Source organism: Lepisosteus oculatus, chromosome 5, assembly GCF_040954835.1.
Source record: "Lepisosteus oculatus isolate fLepOcu1 chromosome 5, fLepOcu1.hap2, whole genome shotgun sequence".
Classification (NCBI taxonomy): Eukaryota; Metazoa; Chordata; class Actinopteri; order Semionotiformes; family Lepisosteidae; genus Lepisosteus; species Lepisosteus oculatus.
The window spans coordinates 49,277,533-49,303,773 of record NC_090700.1 but is presented as its reverse complement, the minus strand read 5'-3'; the positions used below and the strand labels follow the sequence as shown (position 1 = coordinate 49,303,773).

Sequence of the window (26,241 nt, the reverse complement as noted above, 5' to 3'; positions counted from 1 at the left end):
ATTTTTTTTACAAAGATATCAAGTGTAGAACTGTTTAGTAGACCAGTTATACATGAAAATTTACAGAAAATCAGAGTACAATAATTATCTGAATAAAACATGGATCCATTAGAGATTTAATGGTTGCAGAATAGAATGCGTTGGCATTCTAATTAAGTAAAATAAACATACACACAATCATATATGCAAATTATACAAATGTAACAAAGCGCAAATGTTCTTTAACACTGTTTATGGGGACTCTGGAACTACTGTATGGCAGACGGGCTATATCCAGCATGGAAATGTATGTTCCCATACTGGCACTACGAACACCAATACAAGAAATGAAATGAATTCTCTTTGTGAACTTTTCAGGAGGTTAGAGATCAAGCAGAGTACTATGCAGTAGAAAATAAACACTGAGAGAGAACTCTTAAAAAACATACTTTTGGCTTTAGAGGGAATGATCACAGTTCCTGTTAAGAGGCACACAAATAGCCCTTATGAGCTGGCGAAGCATGGAGAGTAGGTTGCTGGTCCCCATATGAAAGTCCTGTTCCCTAAAATCTCGGCCTCTGATCTCACTGCCAGCCTCTTTCATCGGCAGGTAGGAAGATGTATCAGGTTTCACCCATTAAAACATACAAATGAGCTTCCAACACTACAGCCAGCGTCTTGCTCTTCACGTACTGGTTCTGCCAATAGCAAAAAGACTGAGAATGAGGTCTCACATGGTGATGCATTTCTTTGGGGAGTTTGTGTCTGCATTAGCTTTCCTCCTGATGCTTTCTGTAGAATGTAATACACAAAAAAATTCACAGTGAGATATCCATATCCATAGATAGTGACTTATTATTAGACGGATGGTTTTATCAGGCCTCAGGATTGCAACACTGACAGAGCTGAACTTGTTCACTTAAGTCTGGGAAATCACTTCTAGCATTTTCATTCTCCCTACCTCACCTCTTCTGTTAATGTACCTGGTGCTCTCTATACTGGCAGCTGATGATTAGGATCTGTGATGTGAAGTTTTCAGATAAAGAGGAGAATTCTGTCTTCAAAAAAGAACCCTACAGTAAGGGATCTCTGCCTAGGAAAGCACAATTTTCTTTCCAAGCCTGTGTTATGCCGAGTTACATTTGTAATGTAATAGCAATTCAACGGGCATACGAGACAGACGAGAGAATGAATGGAAAGGTAAAACAAAACGATAACCTTTCCCCTTCATTTGATCATTGTGTTCTCTCTCAGCAGTGGAATAACCGAGGGAGTGTCTAACATAAAACAGGTGGCATTTAAGGCTGTGTTTAGTACAGACTGGCCCAAGGGCTCTTTGGAGCAAAGAATGTATAGGCAAATCCTGAATCCAGGAATCTCACCTGCCAGGTCTCTCCGGGCAATCCCCACCAGGCCCTCGTACAAGCCTTTGATTGGATTCTCTCCTGCCACGATCACACCATGGAGCCAGATGAGCAACATGCGGTGGCCGTGCTCTTTGTAGCTTTTTGTGCCTTTCAGAGAATAATGAGAAAGTATTCTTAGTAGCAGCCTTAGATACAGGAACACGTCTTGAACATTGTTATACAAAATGAACCACTTCTCTGTTAATGATATCTTTACATAACATTTATTACCTTGGCGTACCGGAGTCCCTGGATGTGGACTATCAATACTAATTTAGGCCACTAGAGGGAGGCGTAGGAACACTCCAGAGACAGAAAAAACAGTTTAGCGTGTTTTACGAAGTTTTTAGAGAAATCGGCTTCAGCTGTCCGCAAGCTGATTTTTGTCCTCTACGAGTTTAACAGAGAATAGAGGTTGTTCAATCGGGTAAGGTTAGATCCGGTATAGTCTCCTGGAGATAAGGCGCCTAGAATGAAAGATTTGATGTCGTGGTGAGACGTTAGTAATAATGAGATCGAAATGACCGCTGATACTTCTTCCCCGGTGAAGTTAAACCCGGGCAACAGCAGGAAGAACAGATTAAACTGTAACTTATAAGGAGACGCGGAAAGGTAGGTGGGATACACTAAGGTTGGGAACAATATTTACATCAGGGCTGCTGTGGTTGAATTTATCCAATTTTTCTGTCTTCTGCATTTCCTAATGGGGACAACAGAATGTGGAAATGGTCAAATTGTTCAGAACGTTACTTTAAGATGGCTGAAAAACTCCAAAAAATTTTCATTTTCACTCTTTTTTTTCAGGGGTTCTTCCATATTTTTCTAGACGAAGTTGTAAGTTTATTATGGTAGAAAATGTTTGAAACAGGAATTCCCCACGGGCTGTGGCCTGACAAATACCGAAGAGCCCTACAGGCCCGAGTGGCTCACCAGTCCACTGCTGCTCTATGGCCCTGATGTGGGCCTCGGTGAACTTCCAGTAATGTGCCAGTTTCTTCCACTCGCCGGGCTTGAGGTACTTGGTTGCGAGTCTCCAGATGACTGAGCGGATGTGCTGCGTCTCCAGCCTGTGATCCTGCCTGAAGGACAAGTGTTTCCCTACCCAGGAGCTGGAGTCGCTGTTCAGATTGTCCTGCAGGTCACAGAAGTCTCGTGAAGCAAGGAATGCAGAGAAGACCCTGATTAAACAACTGCCTTTCAAAGTATTAAAGCTATCTGTTTTTCCCCCGCAATTTGTCCCATTCTTACTGTTGTAATACAGATCTCTGAAATCACTTGTCTACATCCAAATTCCATCTTTCAATATGGAGTACTGCACCAGTGCTACTGCATTACATCTTTAAATCTGCTTGTAGCGGATAATTGTATTAGCGCTATATCATTCTAACGATCAAGTTTTGTTTTTGCTGTCTAATAAGAAATCATTCCTTTCAGCACCACGGCCCTGTGTAGCTCTTACGTTTTCCCATTTGTAAAATCTGTCAGCCTTGATAATCATGTCCACCAAGTTGACATGGTTGCCTCTTGCAGCAACGTCCAGGGATGTCTTCCCTTGCTAAACAAAGAAAGCAAAACGGGTTTTAAAATCCAATCATTAAGAATTTATCATTTGTTTTGGAAAGGGTAAAAGTGCACACTACTCATGAAATGCAGATACAATTTTACCATTTGCCGGTAGGTGGCACTATTAAACCACAACCAACATACACACATGACCCCCCCCACCACACACGCCTCCACATTATTAACTCCAATGAGCTTGTACTCCCACACAAATAGTGGTCTGTGGCATCTTTAACTGTTAACTGTTTAACTGTTATCTGCATTGAATTAAGTATGCTTAATTTTTTTAATGAGGCAAGGATAGTGTGTTGTTAGATGTTATATGTGCTTTCAAGCATGTAAAAAATAGGTCATTCATGGGACATGCAGAGAGCATGCTCCTATGTCAGGGGTAAATACATCTCTTCACTTGAGAAATGCTTGTTTTCATTACCTTATCGAGCAGTTTTAAATTGACCCCGGCTATAAGGATCATCTCCGCAATGTCCTGGCGCCCATGTTCCGCAGCTATGTGCAGGGCTGTCTGCTGCCTCTGTGAACAGACCAGAGATCAGGCCAGTCCCAGCATCACGCTGGTGCAGTCCAGGCCCAGTGGGCTTCGGGGGACAGGAGATTCCCGGTTCTCTCTGCCCTGGGAGAAACGGGAGCAGGGGACCTGGGCTTCCGCACCAATGGGGATTAAGGAGAGACCTCACTGTAGCACAGCTCCTTAGTTGAGCAGGGATAGCTTTCCTTAGGCCAGAACAAGCATCCCGCAGGAATATTAACTGAGTCTTAAAATGATGTCATTTGTCCATGAAGAAAAATCTATCTGCATTCACCACTGAGAACATATGAAACAAAGACCTTCACAGCACCTTAAATCAACGGGATTTGTAACTCAGACAACTGCCTCAAATTGTGCCGATATAGAATCACTAATGGTCCATAAAAACAAAACAGCTATTCCCTGAGTAATGTTAAAGTCTATAACTGTACTGTATATGAGTGCACTTGTTTATAATGGAAATGGCACAGTCTATAGTGCTTTTTAGTGCATTTATGTAGATAGAATTCAAAGCAGAACACTAATTAATACGTTTGATTTTATAATAGTTCTGAACCGCCTTTATGAAATATTCTTACTGCACAGACAAGGATGGGATTTTACATAGGATGGGAATAAAAGAGAAGGAAATGCAATGCTTACACTGTCTGCAATGTCAAGGTCACACTTGTCATCAATCAGCAGTTTTACTGTCCCAGGGAAGTTGCTGAGCACGGCGATGTGAAGAGGGGTGGCATGTTGCTATTAAAACATCACGCAGACATGTAGTTATCCTGGACATCAGCACTGCAGAGTCAGGTCATTTTGACCTCTAAAGCTTTTGTGGAGAACTCATTCATCTTCATTCAATATTTCACAAACCATTACGGGCCTCTAAAAATGGCAATTAGTCCATTTATAAGCAGCAAGTAACACATTAATATCCTTCAAGCAATGCTAGATTTAAAATTGCACGGGTTTAATAATATTTTAATATGTATTGCTTCCATGAGCAGTATTTCCAAGGGCAGGGAGTGTCCTGGTTACCCAGATCTGTAGATGTTCAATAATTCTGTAACTTCTCTGTTACTTTCTGTCCTAATCTGTACTTTCTCTCACTATTTCTGATGGGCTGGGGTGGGTGATCTAGTATCTCTTTTACTTCCTCTTTTTCCTGTGATCGAATCTCAAATAACTTATTTGCAGCACCATGTATGATATTGGGATCAGCACCTGTGCCTTTCTGTTTGGCACTAATACCACAATGGCCAACCCCAAGCATGTCTGGGGACAATTTACGCAGCAATGAAGACGGATGGGTTTTCCAGCTTGGAGCTACACCTGCTGTCCTCAGCCATATGACAGATGCCTCCATTTAAAAAGCCCATCCATTACTTGCTGCAGAAACCTAGGGTTCACATTAATAAATGTTCAATGTTTCATTCCTCTCTTGATTTAGATGAGGCAAAAACAGCACTTACATTGTTCACGGCATCCATATTAATCCCCCCTTCCAGCAGCAGTCGCACTACATTCTCATAACCATGCAGTGCTACATAATGGAGAGCACTCATGTTCTTCTGCAGGGGTTAGGGCAAAAAAAGACAAACATTTTAGTAGGCGGGTCTTTCTCAATGCAGTATTGCAGGCTGTCGTCTAAAAAGAAGACCCCTGTGTTGACCTGTTAATGGCTGACCTGCAGAAACATGTTCCAAATTGCAAAAGTACTGTAGCTGTATATCCACCAGACCCAAAGCGATGACATTTACAAACACTGCAATGTAAAGGTTAAAATGCTACAGGGAGGGTGGCCCTGCACACATTAATGCACAGCCTAGATGTCTCAGAAATATTTCATTTGAAACCAATTGGTTTTGATTTTGGGCAGCAAAGTGTTGCAGTTGGGCCCTTAGTTCAGTTCATATAGGTTTCCACCAGGTGCTCCAGTTTCCTACCACAGTCCCAAAAAGCATACTGATAGGTTGATAGTAGAAAATTATCCCCGAGTTGTGTGTGCATGTCTGTATTTGCCCTGGAAAGGCTATGTAAGTTGCCTTATATCAGTGTTTCTTGCTGGGATAGGCTCCAGCTCCCATATTAACCCCGAACTGGAAGAAGTGGTTAGAAAATGGATGGGTGGTCACTTTGGCATCATTGTCATCATGTTCAAATTCAAGTGTCAAAAAGAGAGCAGCTTGTTACGTAGAAGACTCCAGCAATGTCCTCACTTTGACTGCAGACTATAACACTGCCTGAAAAAGACATATCAGCTTTCTCTAACAGGAAAAAAAACTCCAAAAGAAACATTTCAGAAACCACAACTTACATATGTCTGAGCATTAATGTCACAGCCTGATTCCAACAGCAGTTTCACACATTCATAGTGCCCTCCTTCAGCGGAAAAATGCAGGGCTGTCAGACCTTCCTGGAGGAGAGAGACCCCAGAATTATATAACGACAACTGGGCGCATGTTTCTTACTTACCATGTAAATGGTACAGTAACATCTGTTCTGTCAGCAATTTACAAGTAATTGCACAAAGAGTATAAAATTACTGCATTTTACAAGATAATAACCCATTTAGGTACTATAATCACCTGCCTACAGAATGGTCCCAGAGCTATGACACTCAAGGCTTTCTCACTGAGATGTCCTCAATTTCAACTTCTGTTCAGTCACATTAACAAGTGTATTAGACGTCTGTGGGAAACTTATCATCATTCTGTTTCTCTCTCTTAAAATGAAATAGCGGAGGACTTTCTGAGGTTATGCAAGATCTTTTTTTCTAAATGAATTTCATAGTGCTTTTAAATTTCACCTCCGGGGCATCATATTTTAAAGCTAATGGCGGAACATTACGTGCTGAAAATAAAAAAAAAAAACTCTTTCGAAACCTTAATGGTCCTCGACAGGGGCAGTTTTCTGTAATAAATGAGGGAGGGTGATGTGTACAAGTTTGGTCACCTCATTTAAAAAAAGAGGCTGTCGCTCAGGAATCATTACAGAGGCGCATGTTTAAACACTGATTGAAAGCCAATATCTGGGCTTCCTTCAAGAGACAGCTGGGTGGCATCTTCAGCTCAGTGAGCTACTGACAGACAAGTGATGCAGATGGGCTGAAAGGCCTCCTTTCGCTTGTCACATTTCTTCACGCTCATGGGTGTGACTGCCCTACGCGTGAGCGGGAAGATGTCAAAACTGGATTCCCCACTCACAATGTTCTTCTCGTCCACGTCCACTCCTGTTTCCACGATCTTCTGCAGGACCTTGGAATATCCGTTCTTGGCCGCTAAATGCAGTGCTGTGTTTTGCTCCTGCATCAAATCGACATTGGACAAATTAGGTGCCGACTTTCTTACCTGGTTCCTGGGTTCCACGTGTCGAGATGCAGTCTGATTTTCACCTATCAACCTGCTCTGTTTCCCCAGTTTGAAAAGACCCCTGTCAATGCTCGAGCCTGTGGCCTGACCTAACCAGCTAACCTTCAGTTACCTTCTGTTACCCCAACGGGTCGAATCCCGTGTGACTGCTAAGCTGGAGACCATTTGCCAGGAGGCCTAAACCCTATGTACATCAATCACGGCTGCTGGAAGGGGCGAGACTCTTGTTCTATGTCCCCAGCCCATCAGAACTCCAGGACCACAGTGGCACTGCCTGTGGGACCTCATGCAAAAGCAGCAGTTTACACTGACCCTGAAACAACCCAACGAGCACCATTCCCTGACTTCCCAGTTCTGCTACAACAGGAGATTTTAGCCTTCGAAATGAGGTATTACAGGTCACCCCACTCCCGAATTCTGGTGTTTTTTCTCTAAAATGTAAATTAAAGGAACCTTAAAAAAAATAAATACTGAAAAACATTTTTTCTGTATCCCCAGGTTTCACAGTTCACTAATATCTATTAGGCCGTCATCCAGGAATCTCAAAACAATAGCTTTCACACAGCTGTTCATTAAAGCATGTGACTTAAACCACAACATACTTCAGAAAATAAAGCTCCTGGAGAATGTTTTATTTGCTTACTGTCAAATAAAAATAATGTCAGCTGTCTTAAGCAAGTGGAAAACAGTTTTACCCTCTGTAACAGATTGTGGAAGAAACAACAGCCTCAACAATGGGCGTTAAATCTTAAAATAACAGGTTGAAACTAATGCGCCTCAGACATAAACATTACAGAGAGGTCGTAATTCTTCTGTCAGGATCAATAATCTACACAATCGTATGGCCCACAAATAAACAACACTCAATAGTTGCATAAAATTGCAGCTGAAAGCTGAAAGCAGGACCAGTAAGTCAAGCCCATCCTACCAACATGGTTGTACTGTATAACTTTCAGGAATGTCAAGTACTAATTAAATCAAAATATTTCTTTCTAAGGAAGAAAACTCGGGGTAAACTAATTATGGTGGTCACTAACTGATGAACAAGGTCTGTACAGATTTGTAATATTTCTAAGTGTGTGTTGTGGGATCCCTGGGCTTTTAAAGAGTGAAGTATCTCTTCATCAAGCCAGAAGGGAGGATGAATTTAATCCCAGTGCATCAGAAGAGTCAGTCTTCAGCTCTGGGCTCCCTCTGATCCCCATGCCATCATGCCCATGAAGGCTGCCCGAAGAAATACACTTTTCTGTCAGGGCTGGGCTAGGGTGTCATTAAGATGACACTGCTCCATGCCATGCTCCTGAAAGAGCAGCAGATTTGAAGAATTCACCACCTGTGACTCACCCTCTGTGACTCACGATGGAATGAGGCTGCACTGTTCTCGGCTCAGTAATTCAGTATAATAATTGATTTATTATTATCCCTAACCATCCCTGTCTGATTGGGAGATAATGGAGGTCACCCAGTGTTACCTTGTCTTTCAGGCCATGTGTACACCCAGAGCCAATCAGGAACTCCACCACCTCCAGCTGCCCATGCTCTGCTGCCAGGTGGAACGCTGTCCTGCCGGACTGGGACACACAGGGGACACACGGGAAACACACAGTAAAGTGAACTGCAGGAAACAAGGGCTTGCAGGCGCAGCTGAGAGGGAAAGGAAGGCCATTGTCTCCTTGGCCAAGTGAGGACAAGGAGAAGGTATCACGCTCTTTCACATATACAAACTCACTACTCCCTGCAGAAAACAACCGGCACAACAGAAGTTCACAACCATGGTTAAGGATTCCTAAGCACTGTAAACGTGTCTCCGAATTGACCCAGACCACTGCATCAGAGCGCTCGCTGCTTTGATTAGAGTTTTTGACACAACCCATATAAAAGTTAAATCAAATTCTCAGTTATATTTTCACGGACCAAAATCTAAATCAGCCTCACATTCGTGAAATCCCTTTCACATCCAGAGCTGAACTTTCCAAAGGAGCTCCATGACACATGCAGATACATTTCAAGCAGGGACAGGTGGAGAGTGATAATTACAGAGTTAGATCGCAGGAGACGCTCATGGTCAATTTTTGGAAAATGTGTTGTTTTGTTCTGGTTATGTGCATAAATGGCTGATTCAAAGTTCTCAACAGCACCCATTTTGTGCAGAATCATCATGCATACTTTCCAAGTAGTCTGATTAAATATATGTTGGCACATGTAACCGAAGGTTATTGTTCAAGGCTTGGGAGCCCAAATGTGATTATTCATGAGGAAAGCCATTCATTCAGCGGGGTGAAGTTATTTAGTTATGTTTCTTTCCACTCAGCCAAGTGTCTTTATTCTAATGTACTCTGAATTGTAAGTCGGGCTCAGTGAAGGTTTATTTAATTTTGACAATTATCATCATTTTACCAATTAATCTATTTCTTATATTCTTTTCTCCTCTTGGCCTCCTCAGTGTGTCACGAGACAGAATGCACAATGTAGCACATGTGTATAGAAACATGGCATAATAATTCCTGTGGTAACAGGCATATTAGCATGGAATCGATAACAGCGCACGGCCGTTAGGGAACAGACTGTCTGAAACACACTTCCCACACGGCTGGGACAAGTTGCAGCTGTGTGCGACCTCGTTACCCCACTGAATGGCCCTGCCAGGGTCCTACTCCTCTTGACAAGCACTAGAGGAAAACAGAACATACTTTCATTTCTGCTGCATCTAAAGTTACCAGTTTCCCAGATGTTTTTGGACTGCGCCTGACAAGGCACAGGAAAACCTATTAAAGGTCTGTCTAATTTGTCTCATTATAAGCATGCAGTGTGTCATACTGCTCCGAGCATCCGTAATTAATTGAAGCTTCTGACACAACTAATGAGCAATAAGTTAGTATGACTGATTCAGGCCTTCTAGAGCCATGAGTTTCCAAAAAACGCATTATGCCCCTTGTTTTCTAAAGTCTGAAATAGACAATAAAAACTTGCAATCACAATTTTATAAGCAAATATAAAAATACTTGCCATCTTCATCTGAGAATGTTGTCCACATTGATATTTAGTGTATCTCAATATACAGTATGAGCAAACATAATATTTACATAATCTGAAACACTGCTGTATATACTGTACATAATTTTAAAACATGTGTCCTTTCTTACTGATATAAAAAACTGTAACTGTATTACTGAGGCTAATGCTTGACAACACTTTTACCACCTTGTGGCCTGATCTCATAAGCAAGGATGGTCAGTACTGGGATGGGAGACCTCCAGTAAAAACCTGGTTGCTGCCATAAATAGTGCTGGTAGAACAGTAGGTGATACTCTTCTCTGTGGACCAGAATTTCGAAGTCAACGCCTCAATATCCTGACTGTATCAAGAGCCATCCTTCATGAAGATATTGAACTGAGGTTCTGGTGTCCTGGTTAAATTCACACTTGGAGTTTGCAAATCCAGACCTTCCTAAATACCCCAGCCTTAATTCAAACAGTGACTTACCTTTAATTCCTAAACCTGATCAGCCTGTAGTGGGGCTATCACAGCTCGATCAGGTTTAGGATTGAGAAGTAACCCATGTGGGCGCTGCATAAAGTGCTATTAATAAAGTGCTTTGGATTCCTTTGGGATGAAAGGTGCTGTACAAATGCAAGCACTTATTACTATTAAAGAAATGTAGAAGAAATGCAGACAGGCATACATTAATCAATTAGATATGCCACTGCAAAAATATGAAGAACACACGGATAATTCTCTGTTACAGTTAACCCAATATAGTGTGTTTCAGCAAACCAGAAAGCCTTTGCTACGACCCAAGAATGCAAGATAAACTTAATCGATGTGGCAAGAGTTTTGAATGCAAAAAATCAATAAAAATAACAGGGATCCCATAACAAACAGCATTACTTGGAACACAAAATATCTAATTCAAAACAGCATTTCACAGATGTGTGCACATTGCAATCAATCCACAGTAATAAAGTAAATTAATCTTCTTCAAGTAAGGAGCGCTTGTTTCAATGCTCACATCAATAATATTTTCCAGTGATTAACCTTTTAATCTTTCGGTTAGTGACAAGAAATAAGAATATCAAGCAATCGCCGACAGACCCTTCTAATGTATTATTGTAAACAGCATTGTGATGCCCAGTCTGATCTCCTTCTTGATGCATAACTGTACTGATGAGAGAAAACAAATGTGCGAGCAGCTTGTAAGAGAATATTGATCAAGCTTGGTTTTTTAACCACAAAGGCTTTGCAGATGATTTAGAGGTTACGCTGTGTAGAGTCACTGACATTGTACAGCACCTCTCAGTTTTCTTCAGAAGACCAGAGTCCTTCATGTTAATTGGCACAAATGGACACAATTGAGTTCACTTATATATTCTTCCAAAACTCCTTTGTGTTCAGAATGTTTAAGAAGTATGGTAAAAGTAAATGTATCTGTTTCCAGAAATAAAACAGGCTTCATATTCAGTTTTTACACCATGTGTTTCTTTTAATTATTTCATTATTTTGCAACTCATTTTAAAGCTCCACAGGCTGAACAGACTATTCTTCCTCTACATTTTGAATGCCTTCATCAGCGCTGTTGGAAAATGTCCAGCTAAATTAACCAACTATCCATCCTCCCAGCAGACAAAGCACAGAAATAACATTTTTGTACCTTTTAAGAACGGAATATCTTTATGCCCTACTACTGCTACACAATGAAATCAAGGTCCAGATGGCATCAGCCTTACCTTGTCTAGTTTATCAACACGCACATCCTCTAGATCCTCCATGATGAACTCCATCACCTTTATGTGGCCCCTCTGAGCAGCACAGTGCAGGAGGTTCAATCCGTTCTGGGGGAGTTAATAAAAAGTCAGGCGCAATACAGCATGAGGCACAATCAAAACCAGCAAGATGTTTCGATCAACTTACCCTGCTGTACCTGTATCTCTGTACCTAGTTCCTCTGCTCTTGCCACACAAGCGAAGCTACACATTTTCAATTCCATTGCTTTTTTGAGGAGGATATTCTAAAATTTGTACTCCCCTGCTGAAGCAATACTACCGACCTAGTAAATGCTCAAAGGGCACTAGCACAGATCTGATCACCAGGGACAAGGCCCAGGAGAGAGCAGGTGACCAAGCTTCTAAAGCCATCTCGGTAAGAAGGGTCTTACTTTGTTTTCACAGTTGATCTTCGCTCCTGCATTCACAAGGATCTGAAGGATCTTTAGGTGACCAAACCAGGAGGCCAGCAGCAGAGCGTTCATACCAAACTGGGGAAAAATCAGAAGTTATTGTAGAAATCTGGCTCTGGCCTGGGGTCACTGTTCCTGACCAGGCTGGAGCGAATTTTGAACAGGCACCTGCTGTTGAACTTGACACCTCGGAAATAGCTGAAAGGCGGGACAACATAATCAAGAATATCCACTGGACCATAAGTAGAATGCAGACTCTTAAACCTTGATTCATGGTAATAACGTGGATAGACTAAGACTAAAACCATCTGTAACACTTTTGCAATTGGGGACACTGTGAGAAATACACCTTGTGTGTGTCTCCTTCAGTGTTCTCCAGAAGTGACCACTTTCATTTACAATTAGGCTCATCTCAAACATTCACTGGACTGCACTGTGACTCCTTGCATCCCTACATTATTAAACAGATGTTTCAGAGAAGGATCTTAGGTCTTCATTTTCACTGAAAAATCCTGAGATGCTTGTGCATTGAAAAGTCTTTTTTCCTTTCTTACTGTATAACCACAACCTAGATTCTGTTCACAAACATAACAGAAGTAGTCAGTGCAGTTTATGTTTAGTCTGGTTTCCATTATCATCAAGCCCTTGGCACAAGTGTGGTGCATCAGAGCCCAGCAATTTGCACATGGTCATGGCCGGTGTCTCTTCCTGGCAGCTGACTGTCCCACACGTTTAGATGTAACCCAACCACTTGAGTCGTCTTTGCAGTAGAGCTTAAAGACCAGACTGTCTTGTCAGCTGATGCAGCAGTTTATTGGACACACAGTCAGTCTGCTTGGCAAAGGTGATGGAAGTTCTGTCCATCTTTCTGAAGAAGTGCTCAAGACTCCCAAGTTGCATAGCAGAGCCGTTAGAGTATAGCTGGTGTACAGCTTCATCTTGGTCTTAGAAGAAATGTTGGTGTTTTCTATCATAGCTTTCTCAGCTTCTAAAGAGCCGCAGCTACCTCCCCCAAACTACGACATTTTCAATTACCAAGTAAAAGTGAACAATAATTATAAGCTCATTATAAGTTCTCATGAGCTTTTCTATAAGTTCCCATGAGGTTTTAATTTGAAATTCTATTTGTATTATTTTCAAATTGGCTTTATTGGGCAAAGAAATCTGGTTCTTTTTACAAATACTATTCAAATTCACAAGTGTTTCTGACATGTTGCATGATGGAGTACAGTGCAATGGTAATATTTTCTTGTTTACGTTGTTATTAAAACACTTCTTTCATTTTGTAAAAATGTATTCAGTTTTGAGATTGTAACTGCTAAATTCAGGAGGAATTATAAACAAGAAAATTTGGTTTTATTCAGATATTTGCCATTGTGCTGTCTGGGGCAATTGCAATGGAAAAAAACAGAAATGTTTTATTTCTTGGTTCTCTCTTGAAACATTGAAAACTTTGACATTTCAAAGCTACAAAAATCATTTTGACTGTAAAATTTGGTAGGGTTCATTAATTTGGAAAATGCTTTAATTCCATGTTTATTTTGTTTATGCTGCCAAACAGATGTTCTGTAGTCAATTATGTTTTTGCACATGTTAAATGGTAGGCCATAGGTTACAATGGCTGCAGTATGTTTTCAGTCTTTGGTTTATAATACAGGTGTGCACAAAAGCCCATTATATTATAAATGTAACCACCTGTTCCTTACCTAGAGCAATACGTACTGTAATCAGATTGAGTTGAAAGCGCTATTTGTGTTATCACTCAATACAGCTAAAATTAATTTGTTTGCATCTGGAGCCCTTCCTTAAAACTTGTGACTAAAGACATAAAAACAGGGAATTCATCAGGACAGGAGACTTGGGCTGTAATACTGGCCACAAATAAATCCTGCAAATCTTTAACTTTTTCTCTTTCTTATGGGAGAGCAGTCATAGACACAAAATAGGTAAATTTATTTACTACTAGTTTAAAAGTGTTTAAAACCACTGACCAACTCTTTAAAATTGCTTAAGAAAGATTTTACTGAACTGCTGAAGCCTAACAAACACAAAGGGGAAACTGCTATTAGTAATAGAATGAAGCTTGGAAGGTTAATTTACAATTTTACAAAGCTGCTGATTTTCAGACAGATAGATGGATATTAAATTGAGCCTCACAGCAATTGAAAATACTCGAGGAAGAAGGAACAAAAATATTTTGTTGAGGATACTTGAAAAGAAGAAAAAGCAAGGTTAAGCCGCACAGCTCTCTAGCCTATAACAAAGAATTTACATCTTTCTCAAAACTATTGATGCTGCTGCATTAATGCAAAGGACCAAAAAGAAAGCTTAAAGAGATGAATAAGACAAGCCATCAACGTTTATCAATATTTCAGGAGCTTTAAAGTGTAAACAGAGTTCACCCAAGAACTCTGTGAAGTGTGATTTGTAAGTGGACATCAGTTTTCAACCAACAGATGTTGAGACTTGTATTCCACAATGGTCTAAAAGAAGATGATAATCTTCCATGATCCATCAGTCTGTCCATGCTTTCTTCATTAACCACTCTATCTGTAAGGGATTACGTGAAGCAGGCACAGGCGCAAGATTGGACTGCACAGGGAACAAGACACCAGTCCATCAAGGGTCTCGTACTCACACGGGGGGGAGGGGGGCAATTTAGGAACACCAATGAATCTGATGAGCGTGTCTTTGGATATTGACAGGAAACCAGAGCCACAATTCAGAGAAAATCCACACAGATATGGGGAGAGCATGCACACTCTACAACGGAACTGTGCCGGCCTGGAATCGAAGTCAGGATCCAACAGCTGTTAGGCAACTAGGCTATCTGCCAGGCAACTCTGCTTCCTATACAGGAAGTAATGTATCTTTTTAAGAACTGATTTGCCATTCCCTTGTTGAAAGTTAGTTCTACATTTCTCATATTGGACGCCTGAGGTTGTGGGTCAGATACCTACACAGTCTTCATCATCCACTGTTGCATCATGCTGCAGCAGCAGACGCAGGGCTTGCTCATGTCCTGCTCCTGCCGCCCAGTGCAGGGCCTTCCTGTCTATCTGGAGAGAGAGAGGGGGAGGAAGGGAGGAGGAATGGAGGGGCGAGGAGAGTGAAATAGGAACGGAAAGAGAAGGGGGAGAGAGAAGGGAGCAAAAAAGAAAAGAAAAACATTTCTTTAAAAAACTAGAACTGAATTTCACATTTACTCAATAGCATAACAAATGCATTTGGTTTGTGGTAAAAATCAAATGTCTTTTTAGCTGACATAAATGCATACCAGGCAGCAATTCACGGCTTATTTTTCCCAAAGATGTGTTTGTACTTGTTTTTACACATATAACCTTAAGGTAGTAGCTTATAAATACTGGCATTGAAACTCAGGACTCAAGGTTTCTACACATCCCCTGCTTGTTTTACATAGAGCTCCACAAGACAGTAAGTTCTCCTTGCTCATGTAATTCTGACTCGGATAAGGTGGGACTTAACCCGTTTCTAGGTTTGAAGAATCAAGCAACCAGTGTCACAGTAGCCCACATCCCTGTTGTGGGCAGATCTTACACTATTATATGAAATGAAGAAGGCAAACCCATTTACAGGAAAGAAATGTAAAAAACAACCTGTCAGGTTTGAACAAGTAAGAACTGCGGAAAAAGGAGAGGTGAGTGGTATGGGCTGCTTCACACCGCAGTCAAGAAAGATGAAAGAACAGTGGTTCACAATCACAAGCCTTGTCATAGGAGACACCGATCCTTGAACTAAATCGCCCAAATGAGGGTACTCAGTCAGATAATGTGAAATTTAGGTCACATCCTGCTGGTTCCACGACAGCATATCCCTTTTGCCCTGCTGTATAATTTATTCAAACAAACTAACTGCAGTGCTTCTAGTGCTCAGATGAGTTAGAGGGTGTCAGCTGCCTGTTTCCTCTAATCTGCTTGTGCACACTTAAGTAAGATGTGTCTACCCGAGCAGGGCACACAAAGCCTTCAGGACTAACAGTTTTGTTTGTGTACCCTCTTTGTTTCACCAGCTCTCTGCAGCTTGCTTTATAAAGGGCTTTACCTGCATGGGCAACATATGCTGCATGAACAATCTTCTTGTACGACAATTAACACCATACTTGTTTGCGAACAATGCAGGGCTCAGCAGTGTACATGCTTCCTGTGCATGCAAGCCTGTGAGGTCACCTGCTATTGTTCTTCTGTTCACACTCCCATGTTTATCAGCGCCAGCTGAGGCGGCACTCAATGAGTTCAAGAGGTGTTGAAAACCCAGACGCGTGAATTTCAACCATCACTTTGAAAGCGCTCGGCAAAATGATTTTGTTTTCTAACACAATGCAATAATCTTTCTCAGCTCTTTTTTAATCAGCTGTGAGCCCTAAACAATTATTGTTGCGGGAGACAAGAACAGGTTGTTTTAATGGGTCTAAGGATGGACTTACATGTTCTTGAAACACTGTAAAACATTAAAGAAATCTTATTTCCGGTTACTCTGAGGTTACATAACAGCTTTGCTGTTTACTGTACTGCTATATTAATATCTTTCATTGCTGCCTCTAATGTTATTGCTTCTCTGCTGAGCTGTGCAGGGCTGGTAATTTGCAGAAGAATAATTGTATAGGAGCTATTGTTTCCTGAAGCCTAAGCTTCTTTCTGATGTAATTGGAGACCCATCCCCATCACATTTGATTTTCATCCCTTATTCCATCCGATACAGAATTGAATAAGTACAAAATGCAGCGCTGAGTTTTCTAATGGTCGTTCACAAAACTAGGATATCATTCTACACGGAAGACTTATCCATCCACTTTCTAGCCACTTCACTGAATGCAGGGTCACGGGGGGAGCTGGAACATATCGTGACAAGCGATGGGTGCAAGGCAGCACACAGCCTGGATGTGTTCATCACAGGGCGCACAGTTCAAACAAACACACACTCACTCCAGGGCCAATTTTCCCAGAAAGCCAATTAACCAACCAGTATGTCTTTGGAAGATGGGAGAAAACTGGAGCACCTGGAGGAAACCCATGCAAACACAGGGAAAACACACAAACTCCACACAGATGAGAAGAAGAAGAAGTCGACACGAAACGTGAGAGGAAGCCAGTGCAAGGAATCCAGGATAGGAGTAATGTGACCTGCACTAGACCTGGTCAGGATCCTGGCTGCCGAATCTTGGACATACTGGAGTTTGTTCAATGTGGATTTAGAAACCCCAGCAGGTAGAGCATTACAGTAGTCGATTCGGGAGAAGACAAATGTGTTGATCAGCTTTTCAGACACAGTTAGTGATAACACAGGACATAGTCTAGCAATATTTCTGAGGTGAAAGAAAGTTGTTTTGACCATATGCTGCACATGTGGATTGAATGTCAAGCATAGAACCCCAGGTTCTGGGCCCCAGTGCAGAGAGGCAGCAATGCTAACTACTGCGCCACTGTGCTGCCCTTGGTGACTTACGATACTCTTATTAATAAGAGGGTGCTGCTTTGGTTTCTTTAGTAGCTTACAGTAGGATGTCTTCCCATAAACGATTTCTTGCAATGCCCCACTCTCTTCAGTGTAACACAGTTCCACCCACTGTGAACAATAATTCTAATGGCAAATGCACAAGAAACAAAGGGAACTTCACAAAGAATAAGACCCAGAGGCATGAAACAGCACAGCAGTGCTCTCAGAAGACTGATGGGTGTCCTTCTAAAAGTAGACACTTACGTTGTTTTTGGCTTTGACGTCCACCCCTCTTCTTATCAGCTCCTGCATCCTATCCGTGTCGTTCCTTTTCGCTGCATCATGGAATTCCTTCTCCGAGCGCAGCACTGAGAAGTCAGTCCAAATCCATCAGCTCCAAGAATTACTTGTTAGAATTCATTATTTGTGTTATTGAATTGCGTTTTCCAGATGCGCAATGTTATCCAAGTTTCACTATTTCTCTATTATATTCTATATATCTATTATATTCACTAAGTTTATCTATTTCATATATTTCTTCACTGGACTTAAAACACATTTTGCTTTTTGATCCACACAATATGTACGATCATATAATATCATCACCAGGTCTTATTGCCATAACACTAGAAACATGGAAAGGTTGTCCACTAAGAGGGATCTGCCCCAGCTTTCAAGTCTGCAACTCACAGTTTATTTTGACTTTGTGTCCAGAACTCATTTTCAATCCACTTAAACAATCGGCTTGCATTTAAATCAGAATTTATATTATTGCACATTTAGCTCTAAAGTACTATTTCCCATATATACTGTAGCATGAAAGACTAGTTCAGATATTTATATTTTTTATTTATATACTGTATGTTACTTATTGTGCATCCAAAAAGGTTAGAGATTTGTCTTTGGCATCACCATACAAAACTATGTTAAACAAATAACACTCCACATAAAGTCAATACATGTTATTGATCTATATACACGTTGTACAATAGACGTTTTAGTCCAGGAAGACAATGATAGAGTGGGGCCCTTCCTCCTCCCTCTCAAGAATCCGACCTATGAATTATATCTAAAACATAAAAACATGTTGAAACCTAGAGACAAGTTTCTTAATTTCAGATATATATTATATACTGTACATGATTATATCATAAGATGTTCCCTGCTCTATTTCTTATAGAAACAAATTGAAATATTTTTTTCACTTTTGCACTTCACAACAAAGCACCAAAAATCAGCTCCGTGTGCTGTTGGGTTGCTGTGCTCACACAACCTCTAAAGAAATTCTGTTTCAATAACTACTAATTATGTGAAAATTACAGGTCAACAAACCTGATCCTTCAACCACAAACAACCTTTCAAACAATGCACACTCAGGTGGATTCACAAAAGAAGGAAAGCAAGTTATTTATTCTTTACTAAAAGATTAAAAACATCTCCTAAATGTAACCGCTTTTGAGTTTGAGATATAATTTCTGCTTCTAAGTTTACCACAATATTCAAATACTTGTTCACACTTTCCCTCTAACGGAAACCATATAAACAGCCTCTTGCCTACATCCTTACTTCACCTTTCACCCGACATCTCCTCGTTCAACAATAGGCTCAGGGACACCACATTCACCTACTGTGAATGTAATCCAGTACAAAAATAGAGCAAAGGACAAAATACAACTTAAAAGGCTAACAGAAATATCACATGATACTGAAGCACCATAAAACCTGTCAGAGCACTTTCTCACAGAATAAAAGAATACCAAGGCTATTAGTACGCTGGGCAAACGTCCCGAGATCGAATTCTTCCGCGACGGGGGTACCTTTAAAGCGGAGACGACGGCACCGAAAATTTTTGGCGCGCCCTCTCTTTAAAGCCCTGGCCAAATACGAAGACAGTACGTACAGTTATAATTCAAACGGAATTAAAAACTACACATCCCAGTTACCATGGCGGTGCTTGTGATCATTGCGTTTAACCAACGAAACAGGGCGAAAAATCAGTCACATGACTTTGGGGCAGAGTTTCGAAAGCTTAACCTATCAGCAACAAAGCGAAATTTACACGATAGGCTACCTCAAACTGTCAGTTACACGACTGTGTATGTCGCTTAAGCCACTCCTATTTGGCATTTTAGTTATGGAGGCGAGAAGACGCCCCCCCCCCCCCCCTCTCTGGGTGTCTGATTTGCCGCCATGTTTAACCGTCCGTGTCCGAATCGCAGTAGCTACGCGTATGAAATAAAGTTCATCCCAGCTACAAAACATATATATTTTTGTGGTAAGAGGGAGCAAAACATCAGTATTTACTGCTATTAATTACTGTACGATTTATAGTTGAAATCTGAGCCTAGATATAAAGTTAGATATAAAGTTAAAATCTCGACAAAGCAATGTAGGAAATACAGAGAAAAGAAATCCTTTCTGACATCTAAAATCAGTTTCGATCAAGGTCTCTAAAACGAACAAGAAGAAGAGGATTTTCGGAGGGCAATTACGCTGTGTTTATATAGGATAAGTGATCTATGAGCAATGTAATTTCTTGTTCGTTTAAAACAGTGAAATGTCAGCTGCAAAAGATCGCACCAGAAACAGCACTCTCTCTGCCTGTCATAGACGTTCAGGAAAGGCTGAATGAAGTCATGTTAAGAACAATAATTCGGTGATCAATAATAACAGTTGTAGGACAAGAAACAAAAGATAATGAAAACTTCTTTAGGCTAAAACTCAAGTTCATTCTACAAATTAAGGCAAATGAAAATTCAGGATGTTAAAGTGCTAGAGGTGTAAAAAATACAAAAATGCACATGAGTAAAAAGTTTTAGAAATGGAGCAGGTGTTGCTTTGAAATAAGCAAACAGAAAAAAAGCCATGACTAAAGTGCAGAAGAGGGATGCAGGAACACTTGCTTAGATATACAAAAAAAATCACAAAAAGGTGTATGTTACAAAAGAACATGCAAACATGTTCATCATGTACATCAATTTCCCTTCACGATCAATAAAGTCTTATCTATAAACATGAAACAGAGTGAGGAATCAGAAAATTAGCATGCATAAAAAACAGCAATTCTGTCAATAAGCCCTAAATGAATTAATAGCGACCATGGTTTCATGGAGGGCTTCTCAGATGGGCATTCAGGTAGATTGCCAGGTGAAAGGATTTGTAAACATACTTTGTTAAAGCAAGTCAGTTTTTTCTGCAACACATAAAATACATTTTTCCAAGAAAGTTTAGCCTTTGTCACTAATGAAACCACTAAATAAAGACATAAATATAGAAATCTTAAGATTTTGTTATTCAATGTTGGTAGCAGGATGAACTGTGCTAAGTGTATATTTTGTTCGCAGCTTTGCTGCAAGATGTTAACAGTGAAAAAAGGTATTTAGAAATGAGTTATTTCAAGAAGAAAATGTTCAGTATAATTGCAAATCTAGCAGGATAGAGAAAGCACAGAAAACAGGCAGTTAGATTGATCAGATTAGTATGAAAAGTTATTTAGCAAAGGGAATGAGAAGAGTGACAAACTAGTATGCTTTAGAATGTAGATGTTCTTGAGGACAGCTAGAAGACCAGAGTCAGACGGACAAAGGTGGGGAGTAGACAGATAATAAGCCATATACTGTAGGTACTGAATGAGGATGAGGATTTTGAAGTTGACTCGAAACCTGATAGGTAACCAATGCAAGGACTTGAAAACAGGTGTAATGCATCCCTGATAGGATTCTCGCTGTCATATTCTGAACATATTGAAGATTGCTCAGTGTGGATTTAATTTCCCCAGTGAACAGGATGTGCATTTATTAATTCTAGAAAAAAAAGCCTTTCTTGATTTCTCTAGTTCTTAGTTTCTCTAGTTCCCTTTAAAATAAACTATTATTCCACAATGCAGAGTATTATATGGACAGTATTTACACATGATATTGTGATTTAAAGAAATGAACACAAGCAGCTTTTCGAGATTTAAGTGTTGGCTGAGTTATTGCAGGATAAAAAACTAGAGATGTTGGTAAGAAGATAATTTTGGGATAGCTGAGGAATACACTGATAACAAGAACACTTCCTAATGGGGTTAGGCATACTTTTGATGAAGATGATGAAGTTAACAGACTGTATGTTTACATAGATACTGAAATGAGGATTGTATTTTAGATTTTGTGTAGTTGCCAGCATTGAGCTGTGTGTTGGATGCACATGAATTGAAGGAATGGGCAAACATCGCTGATGCAGATCCACAGAGCCAGCATATTAAAATGTTTATAATTAGAGGCAATTTGTTTAAATAACTAGGTATGGATACTGATGTGCAAGAGAGGTGGAAAGGCTGTTTACTTAAGCCAGCACTATAAAATATTTTATTCTCAGTGAGATGCTGCCATTTCATAGTGGGTTTCTAACACTGTGTATAGTTCAATCCACACAGTGCCTTTACTTCCATCCATTTCTAATCTCTTTATCCAGTACAGAGGATTAGGAGCCTATCCCAGTAAGCAACGGACACAAGGCAGAATACACCCTGGACATAGCGCCAGTCCATCACAGGACAGACAGACACAAACACACACACACCAGGGCCAGTTTTCCCATAAACCAATTAACTTACCAGTATGTTTTGGAGTGCGAGAGGGAGTCATATCACACATATGGAGAAAAACCATGTAACCCAGAGAGAACATGCAAACCCCACACACACAGGATGGCAGGAATTGAATCTAGGACCCCAGTGCTCCAAGATAGCAATGCTAACCACTTTGCCACCATTATAAATGGATGGATATCTTAGTTATCTTTCTAGTTCACAGGTTTGCATGCATAATTTAATTTTGAAAGGCGCTGAGACATCAGGTACTACTGTTGTATTTATGAAAAAGAAACAAAACAAAAAGCATACTAACAACTGTGCCATCCAACTCTTTAGTTAATACAATTTATTATTTATAAACAGTTAACATTGTTAGCAAAATATTTTGAATTATATTTAGTCAGATTTAATGTATATTTGAACAATGAAATAATATTTTTACAAGATGCGGGGGAAAGTGCAACAACTTATTACAGTGCTAAATTTAATATTGATTGCTAATAGTTTATGCTAACACCTAACTTTCTTAATTAGGTGTAATTAAAACAGTGAACTAAGTGTAACATACCATTCAGAAATACAATCGAGAATAGTTTTGTGGTGTTTTGTGGTGTTTGTATGGATGTATGGATGAAACGTTTCTAAAATGTATACTGTATAAAATGTATAACGTAACAAATTTAAAGACGATTAAATTCTGTAATCTTTCCACTTGTAATGTCATTAGACAGAACAAGAAGTTTCTGCTTTGTCTAAGGATGGTATCAAAAAGTAGTCTAGGTGGTGAGAAAGCTGTGCTTAATGATAATTAAGTGACTTAAAAGTAAAAAGAGATGCTTCATATTGCTTGATTAATTTTAAAAACTAAGTTATAAATGCAGACGCGATCGCTGCCATAAGCGCTCCAGGCAGTAGAACGTTCGTTCTGTACTGCTGCGCTCTGCGCCTCCTCCCTCTCTCGGTGCCGCGCCCCTCTCTGACGGAGCGCAGTGGGCGGTACGCTATTTTCAGAGCCTCTGATTGGGAAAAAAAGACCTGCTGATCAGTTTCACACACCAGGAAGAGAAAAGAATGGGATTTTTTCTCTTCGAAACGTGTGGTGTCTTTATGAAATTCGTGTGTTTTAAACGTTTAATTAAGAAGTAAAAACCTTACAGCGTACACAGAGATTCTGAGCTGATCACGAGGAAGAAAAATCACCCATTTTTCGCGCATAAAAAGTGGTTTTTAACTCTCGTAACCCATTTTTATAGGTTTTAAAGTCGTGCAATGTCTAAGTTAAGCAGGAACACATCATTATATCTCATTTTTTATTTCTTTTAAAAAAAAATTAAAAATCGTTTGCCCAGCCTACTATTAGGGATCACTCGAGTCGGTAAACCACAATAGAAACCGACGTTAACAGCAGTTTGTTACTTCACTTTCTTTAAGACTCCTTAAGATTGTTGTAATGGAACTTTCAACGGGCTACAGAAAACTAGACTCAACGCATCTCTGGAGTTGTCTTCATTTTATTCCTTTTAAGGCTACATATCTAACTGTGTTTGCATAACCCGGTAATCTAATCCCCGCATCATATCTGTCAGACTTCCTTAGAAGCATGATAATCTGAAAAAATACACGAGAAACATGTGGTACCTGATGAATATCCTGTAAGCATTAATGTACAAAATAATTCGCAGGTAAATCTTTGAAAATAAGGGAAGAGAAAGCTAAATAGAAAAGTGATAATGTATACCAGTCCAGTGATAATATGTCACACTCATGCGAAAATATTGAGAATAGCTTTTATGCAGCTATTTATTCCAAGAAAAAAATGGCTCGTCTATTAGGAAATTTATTTTCTGATTGTTTTGCCATTCTTTCTCGTTTACCGGTGCTACGTAAGGGCAGTCCGTTATTCAAACGTGTAATTAAATCTGTGGTTCTTGCATAGAAAATAAAAGCCCCAAAGCGCGACTTTAACAGTCACTAAACCTATGGATTTATAATTTGCTGTGTATAGGAAACCAGAGAAGGCTCGCACGTAGAGGGAATCACCCACTTCCAGAACATTTGGAAACGCTTGGAATGGTATAATATAAACATTCAAACAAAAGTCATCTACTGTACATAAACACGGGCTCGACACTTACAAATGTCATCTTCCGAAACCAAATCGTCCTCCATGCTTCCACCCAATTGTGAAACGTTGACTTTAAGACGATGGCATTGTTCCCTTCTGCAAAGACAACCTCATTACTGCAAATTGATGCTGCCGAATGGAAAGACGCGAATCCCGGCTAAAGCGCTCGAGCCCGGCGGAGACAGCGGCCGTCTACATCCGGGTGTCGAGCGGACCAGCCCACCGGCGGCATCTCTCATCACTCTCCGTGAGCGAGCTGGGGAAATTGGGGTTCATCCTTTGTTTACTGTCTTTGGGAGGGAAAAGAGGATGTTTTTACAAGTACGTTTGCTCTGTTTTCGGAATGGTGTGTGTGCCCTTCCTTTATTCGTTGAAAACAAACGTCTCCTGCCGTGTTGAAGGGGGCGGCATGGTATCAAAGCTGCAAATAATCAGGGAACTGCGAGCCATACCTGACTATAAAAATACAGCTCAGGACCCCCGATGTACACTAAACTGAAACAAAGAGTGACGATATAATGTAACTGTGAGTCGGGTGCTTGCTTGCTAGTTTGGCTTTGACAGATATTGTTGATTATTTTTAAAGTGTGTTTTCAAAGAATTGAATAAAGGAATGATAAATGGATTATTTCACAGATTTATATTAACAGGCAGCAAAGCAAAGTCCGGAGTTCCACTAGGTCCTATTTTTTTTAGAGCATTACAGTCTATAGCCGTGCGTTCATAGTCCGGCATGAAAGGGCTACCCGTGCACGCCCAGAACTAACTTATATATAGTTTCTTATAGTTAATTAGAATTCCTGTAAAAGACCAATACTGACAGCGGTTAAGTATTGCATTGTACATTATATATAGTACTAGTCCTGCACACAGGAAAACAACAGTACGTCGTGTATCAGATTTCAGTGTAACCGGTTATGGAGTTTCTTTGTCATACATTATATTGATAGGGCAAGTGGTGCATGATGCTTGTCCAAGAGGTTTGTAGAAACCTCATCACAGGCTAACAATCTGCACCCCCACCCCCATGTAAGTCCTTTTAAATTGTAATGTTTGGAAAGTTATTGTTATGCAGGAAGACACGTGTAAACCTAATTGAGTAGATAGGACCTCACCGTTTGTCTTGGGGACGCGTAACGTTTTGGTTGTTTTTAGCGAAATCACAAAAATCAATATTAAAACACTTCAAACTTTAATGACAGTTTCCCTAACAGTGGTGTATCCCACAATGCAGTCATTTGACATTGAGTTTTGCGAACTTTTCCGTTTTTCCTAAACGGAAACGATGTTAATAAATGCCACACTAAAAACTATTACGTTTGATCATACTCCTATGTAGTGCTATTAGATTAAATGTAGTTAATGTAAATGAAATGATTTACGACAAAACATTCATTGGCACAAACATTTGTTTCCCCAGGTTGTATTAACTGTTTCTACTTGGAACATTTATAATAGTGTGCAGCTATTCCAAAACGTTGATGTGTTAAGCCTAGAGGAGGTGTTAATTCACGTATAGTTCTAAATAAATCGTGCAGTACAGCTCGAGCAGGTCGGATTCTGTTAATGAGAATTTTATTTGGTATCACATTTGGCTTACCGTTCTAACAATGTGTTAATTCACATTATCATTCACACAACGCCAGTCTACTGGTAATGTAACTGTTCAGTGATAGGTTTGTCTCTTTCAACAGTTCACACGATACGAGATGCGATGTTGTTTTTTTTAATTTACTGAAATAGTCTGTGATGGCTTAAAGCACTAAAATGTCAAGTTTAGTTTAGGATGTTTACTTTTCTTGACATTTATTTGACGGAGAGAGGGCACACAACTCCTTCCTATGATTAAGAAAACTCCAGGAAGCTTGTAGTCTTTATATGTTCCACAAGGGGGAGACATTTCCCCCATTATTTAAAAGAAACACGGCTAATGACAACTACGGCACTTTCATGGTAACGAAAATAAAGCAATGCAAAACTGTATGAGGCAGTAGCTTTGGCAGCTGGATTTGAAATGAAAAAAGGAATTCATTCAGTATTGCAAAACATCTGGGTTTAA

The 26,241-nt window shown here is 40.1% G+C and overlaps 1 protein-coding gene across 1 annotated transcript; it reads right to left on the bottom strand.

Moving 5' to 3' along the window:
- Nucleotides 1-95: 95 nt before the first annotated feature.
- On the bottom strand, nucleotides 96-24,356 carry ankdd1a (ankyrin repeat and death domain containing 1A). The gene is made up of 15 exons (XM_015343069.2): nucleotides 24,193-24,356; nucleotides 17,746-17,849; nucleotides 14,988-15,086; nucleotides 12,007-12,105; nucleotides 11,579-11,683; nucleotides 8,327-8,425; nucleotides 6,690-6,788; nucleotides 5,801-5,899; nucleotides 4,956-5,054; nucleotides 4,138-4,236; nucleotides 3,382-3,480; nucleotides 2,845-2,940; nucleotides 2,316-2,517; nucleotides 1,362-1,493; nucleotides 96-771 (listed from the first exon to the last, which is right to left on the bottom strand). The coding sequence occupies exons 1-15, from the start codon at nucleotides 24,224-24,226 to the stop codon at nucleotides 710-712; spliced, it is 1,527 nt and encodes a 508-aa protein (XP_015198555.2). The 5' UTR covers nucleotides 24,227-24,356; the 3' UTR covers nucleotides 96-709.
- Nucleotides 24,357-26,241: the final 1,885 nt, after the last annotated feature.

Bases quoted from the DNA above. Each gene is read 5' to 3' on its own strand.
- ankdd1a (XM_015343069.2), bottom strand. From the start codon at position 24,226: ATGGAGGACGATTTGGTTTCGGAAGATGACATTT. The intron at 17,850-24,192 runs GTAAGTGTCGAG...CTGACTTCTCAG, and splicing joins GGTTTCGGAAGATGACATTT to TGCTGCGCTCGGAGAAGGAA. The intron at 5,055-5,800 runs GTAAGTTGTGGT...TAACCCCTGCAG, and splicing joins ACATTAATGCTCAGACATAT to AAGAACATGAGTGCTCTCCA.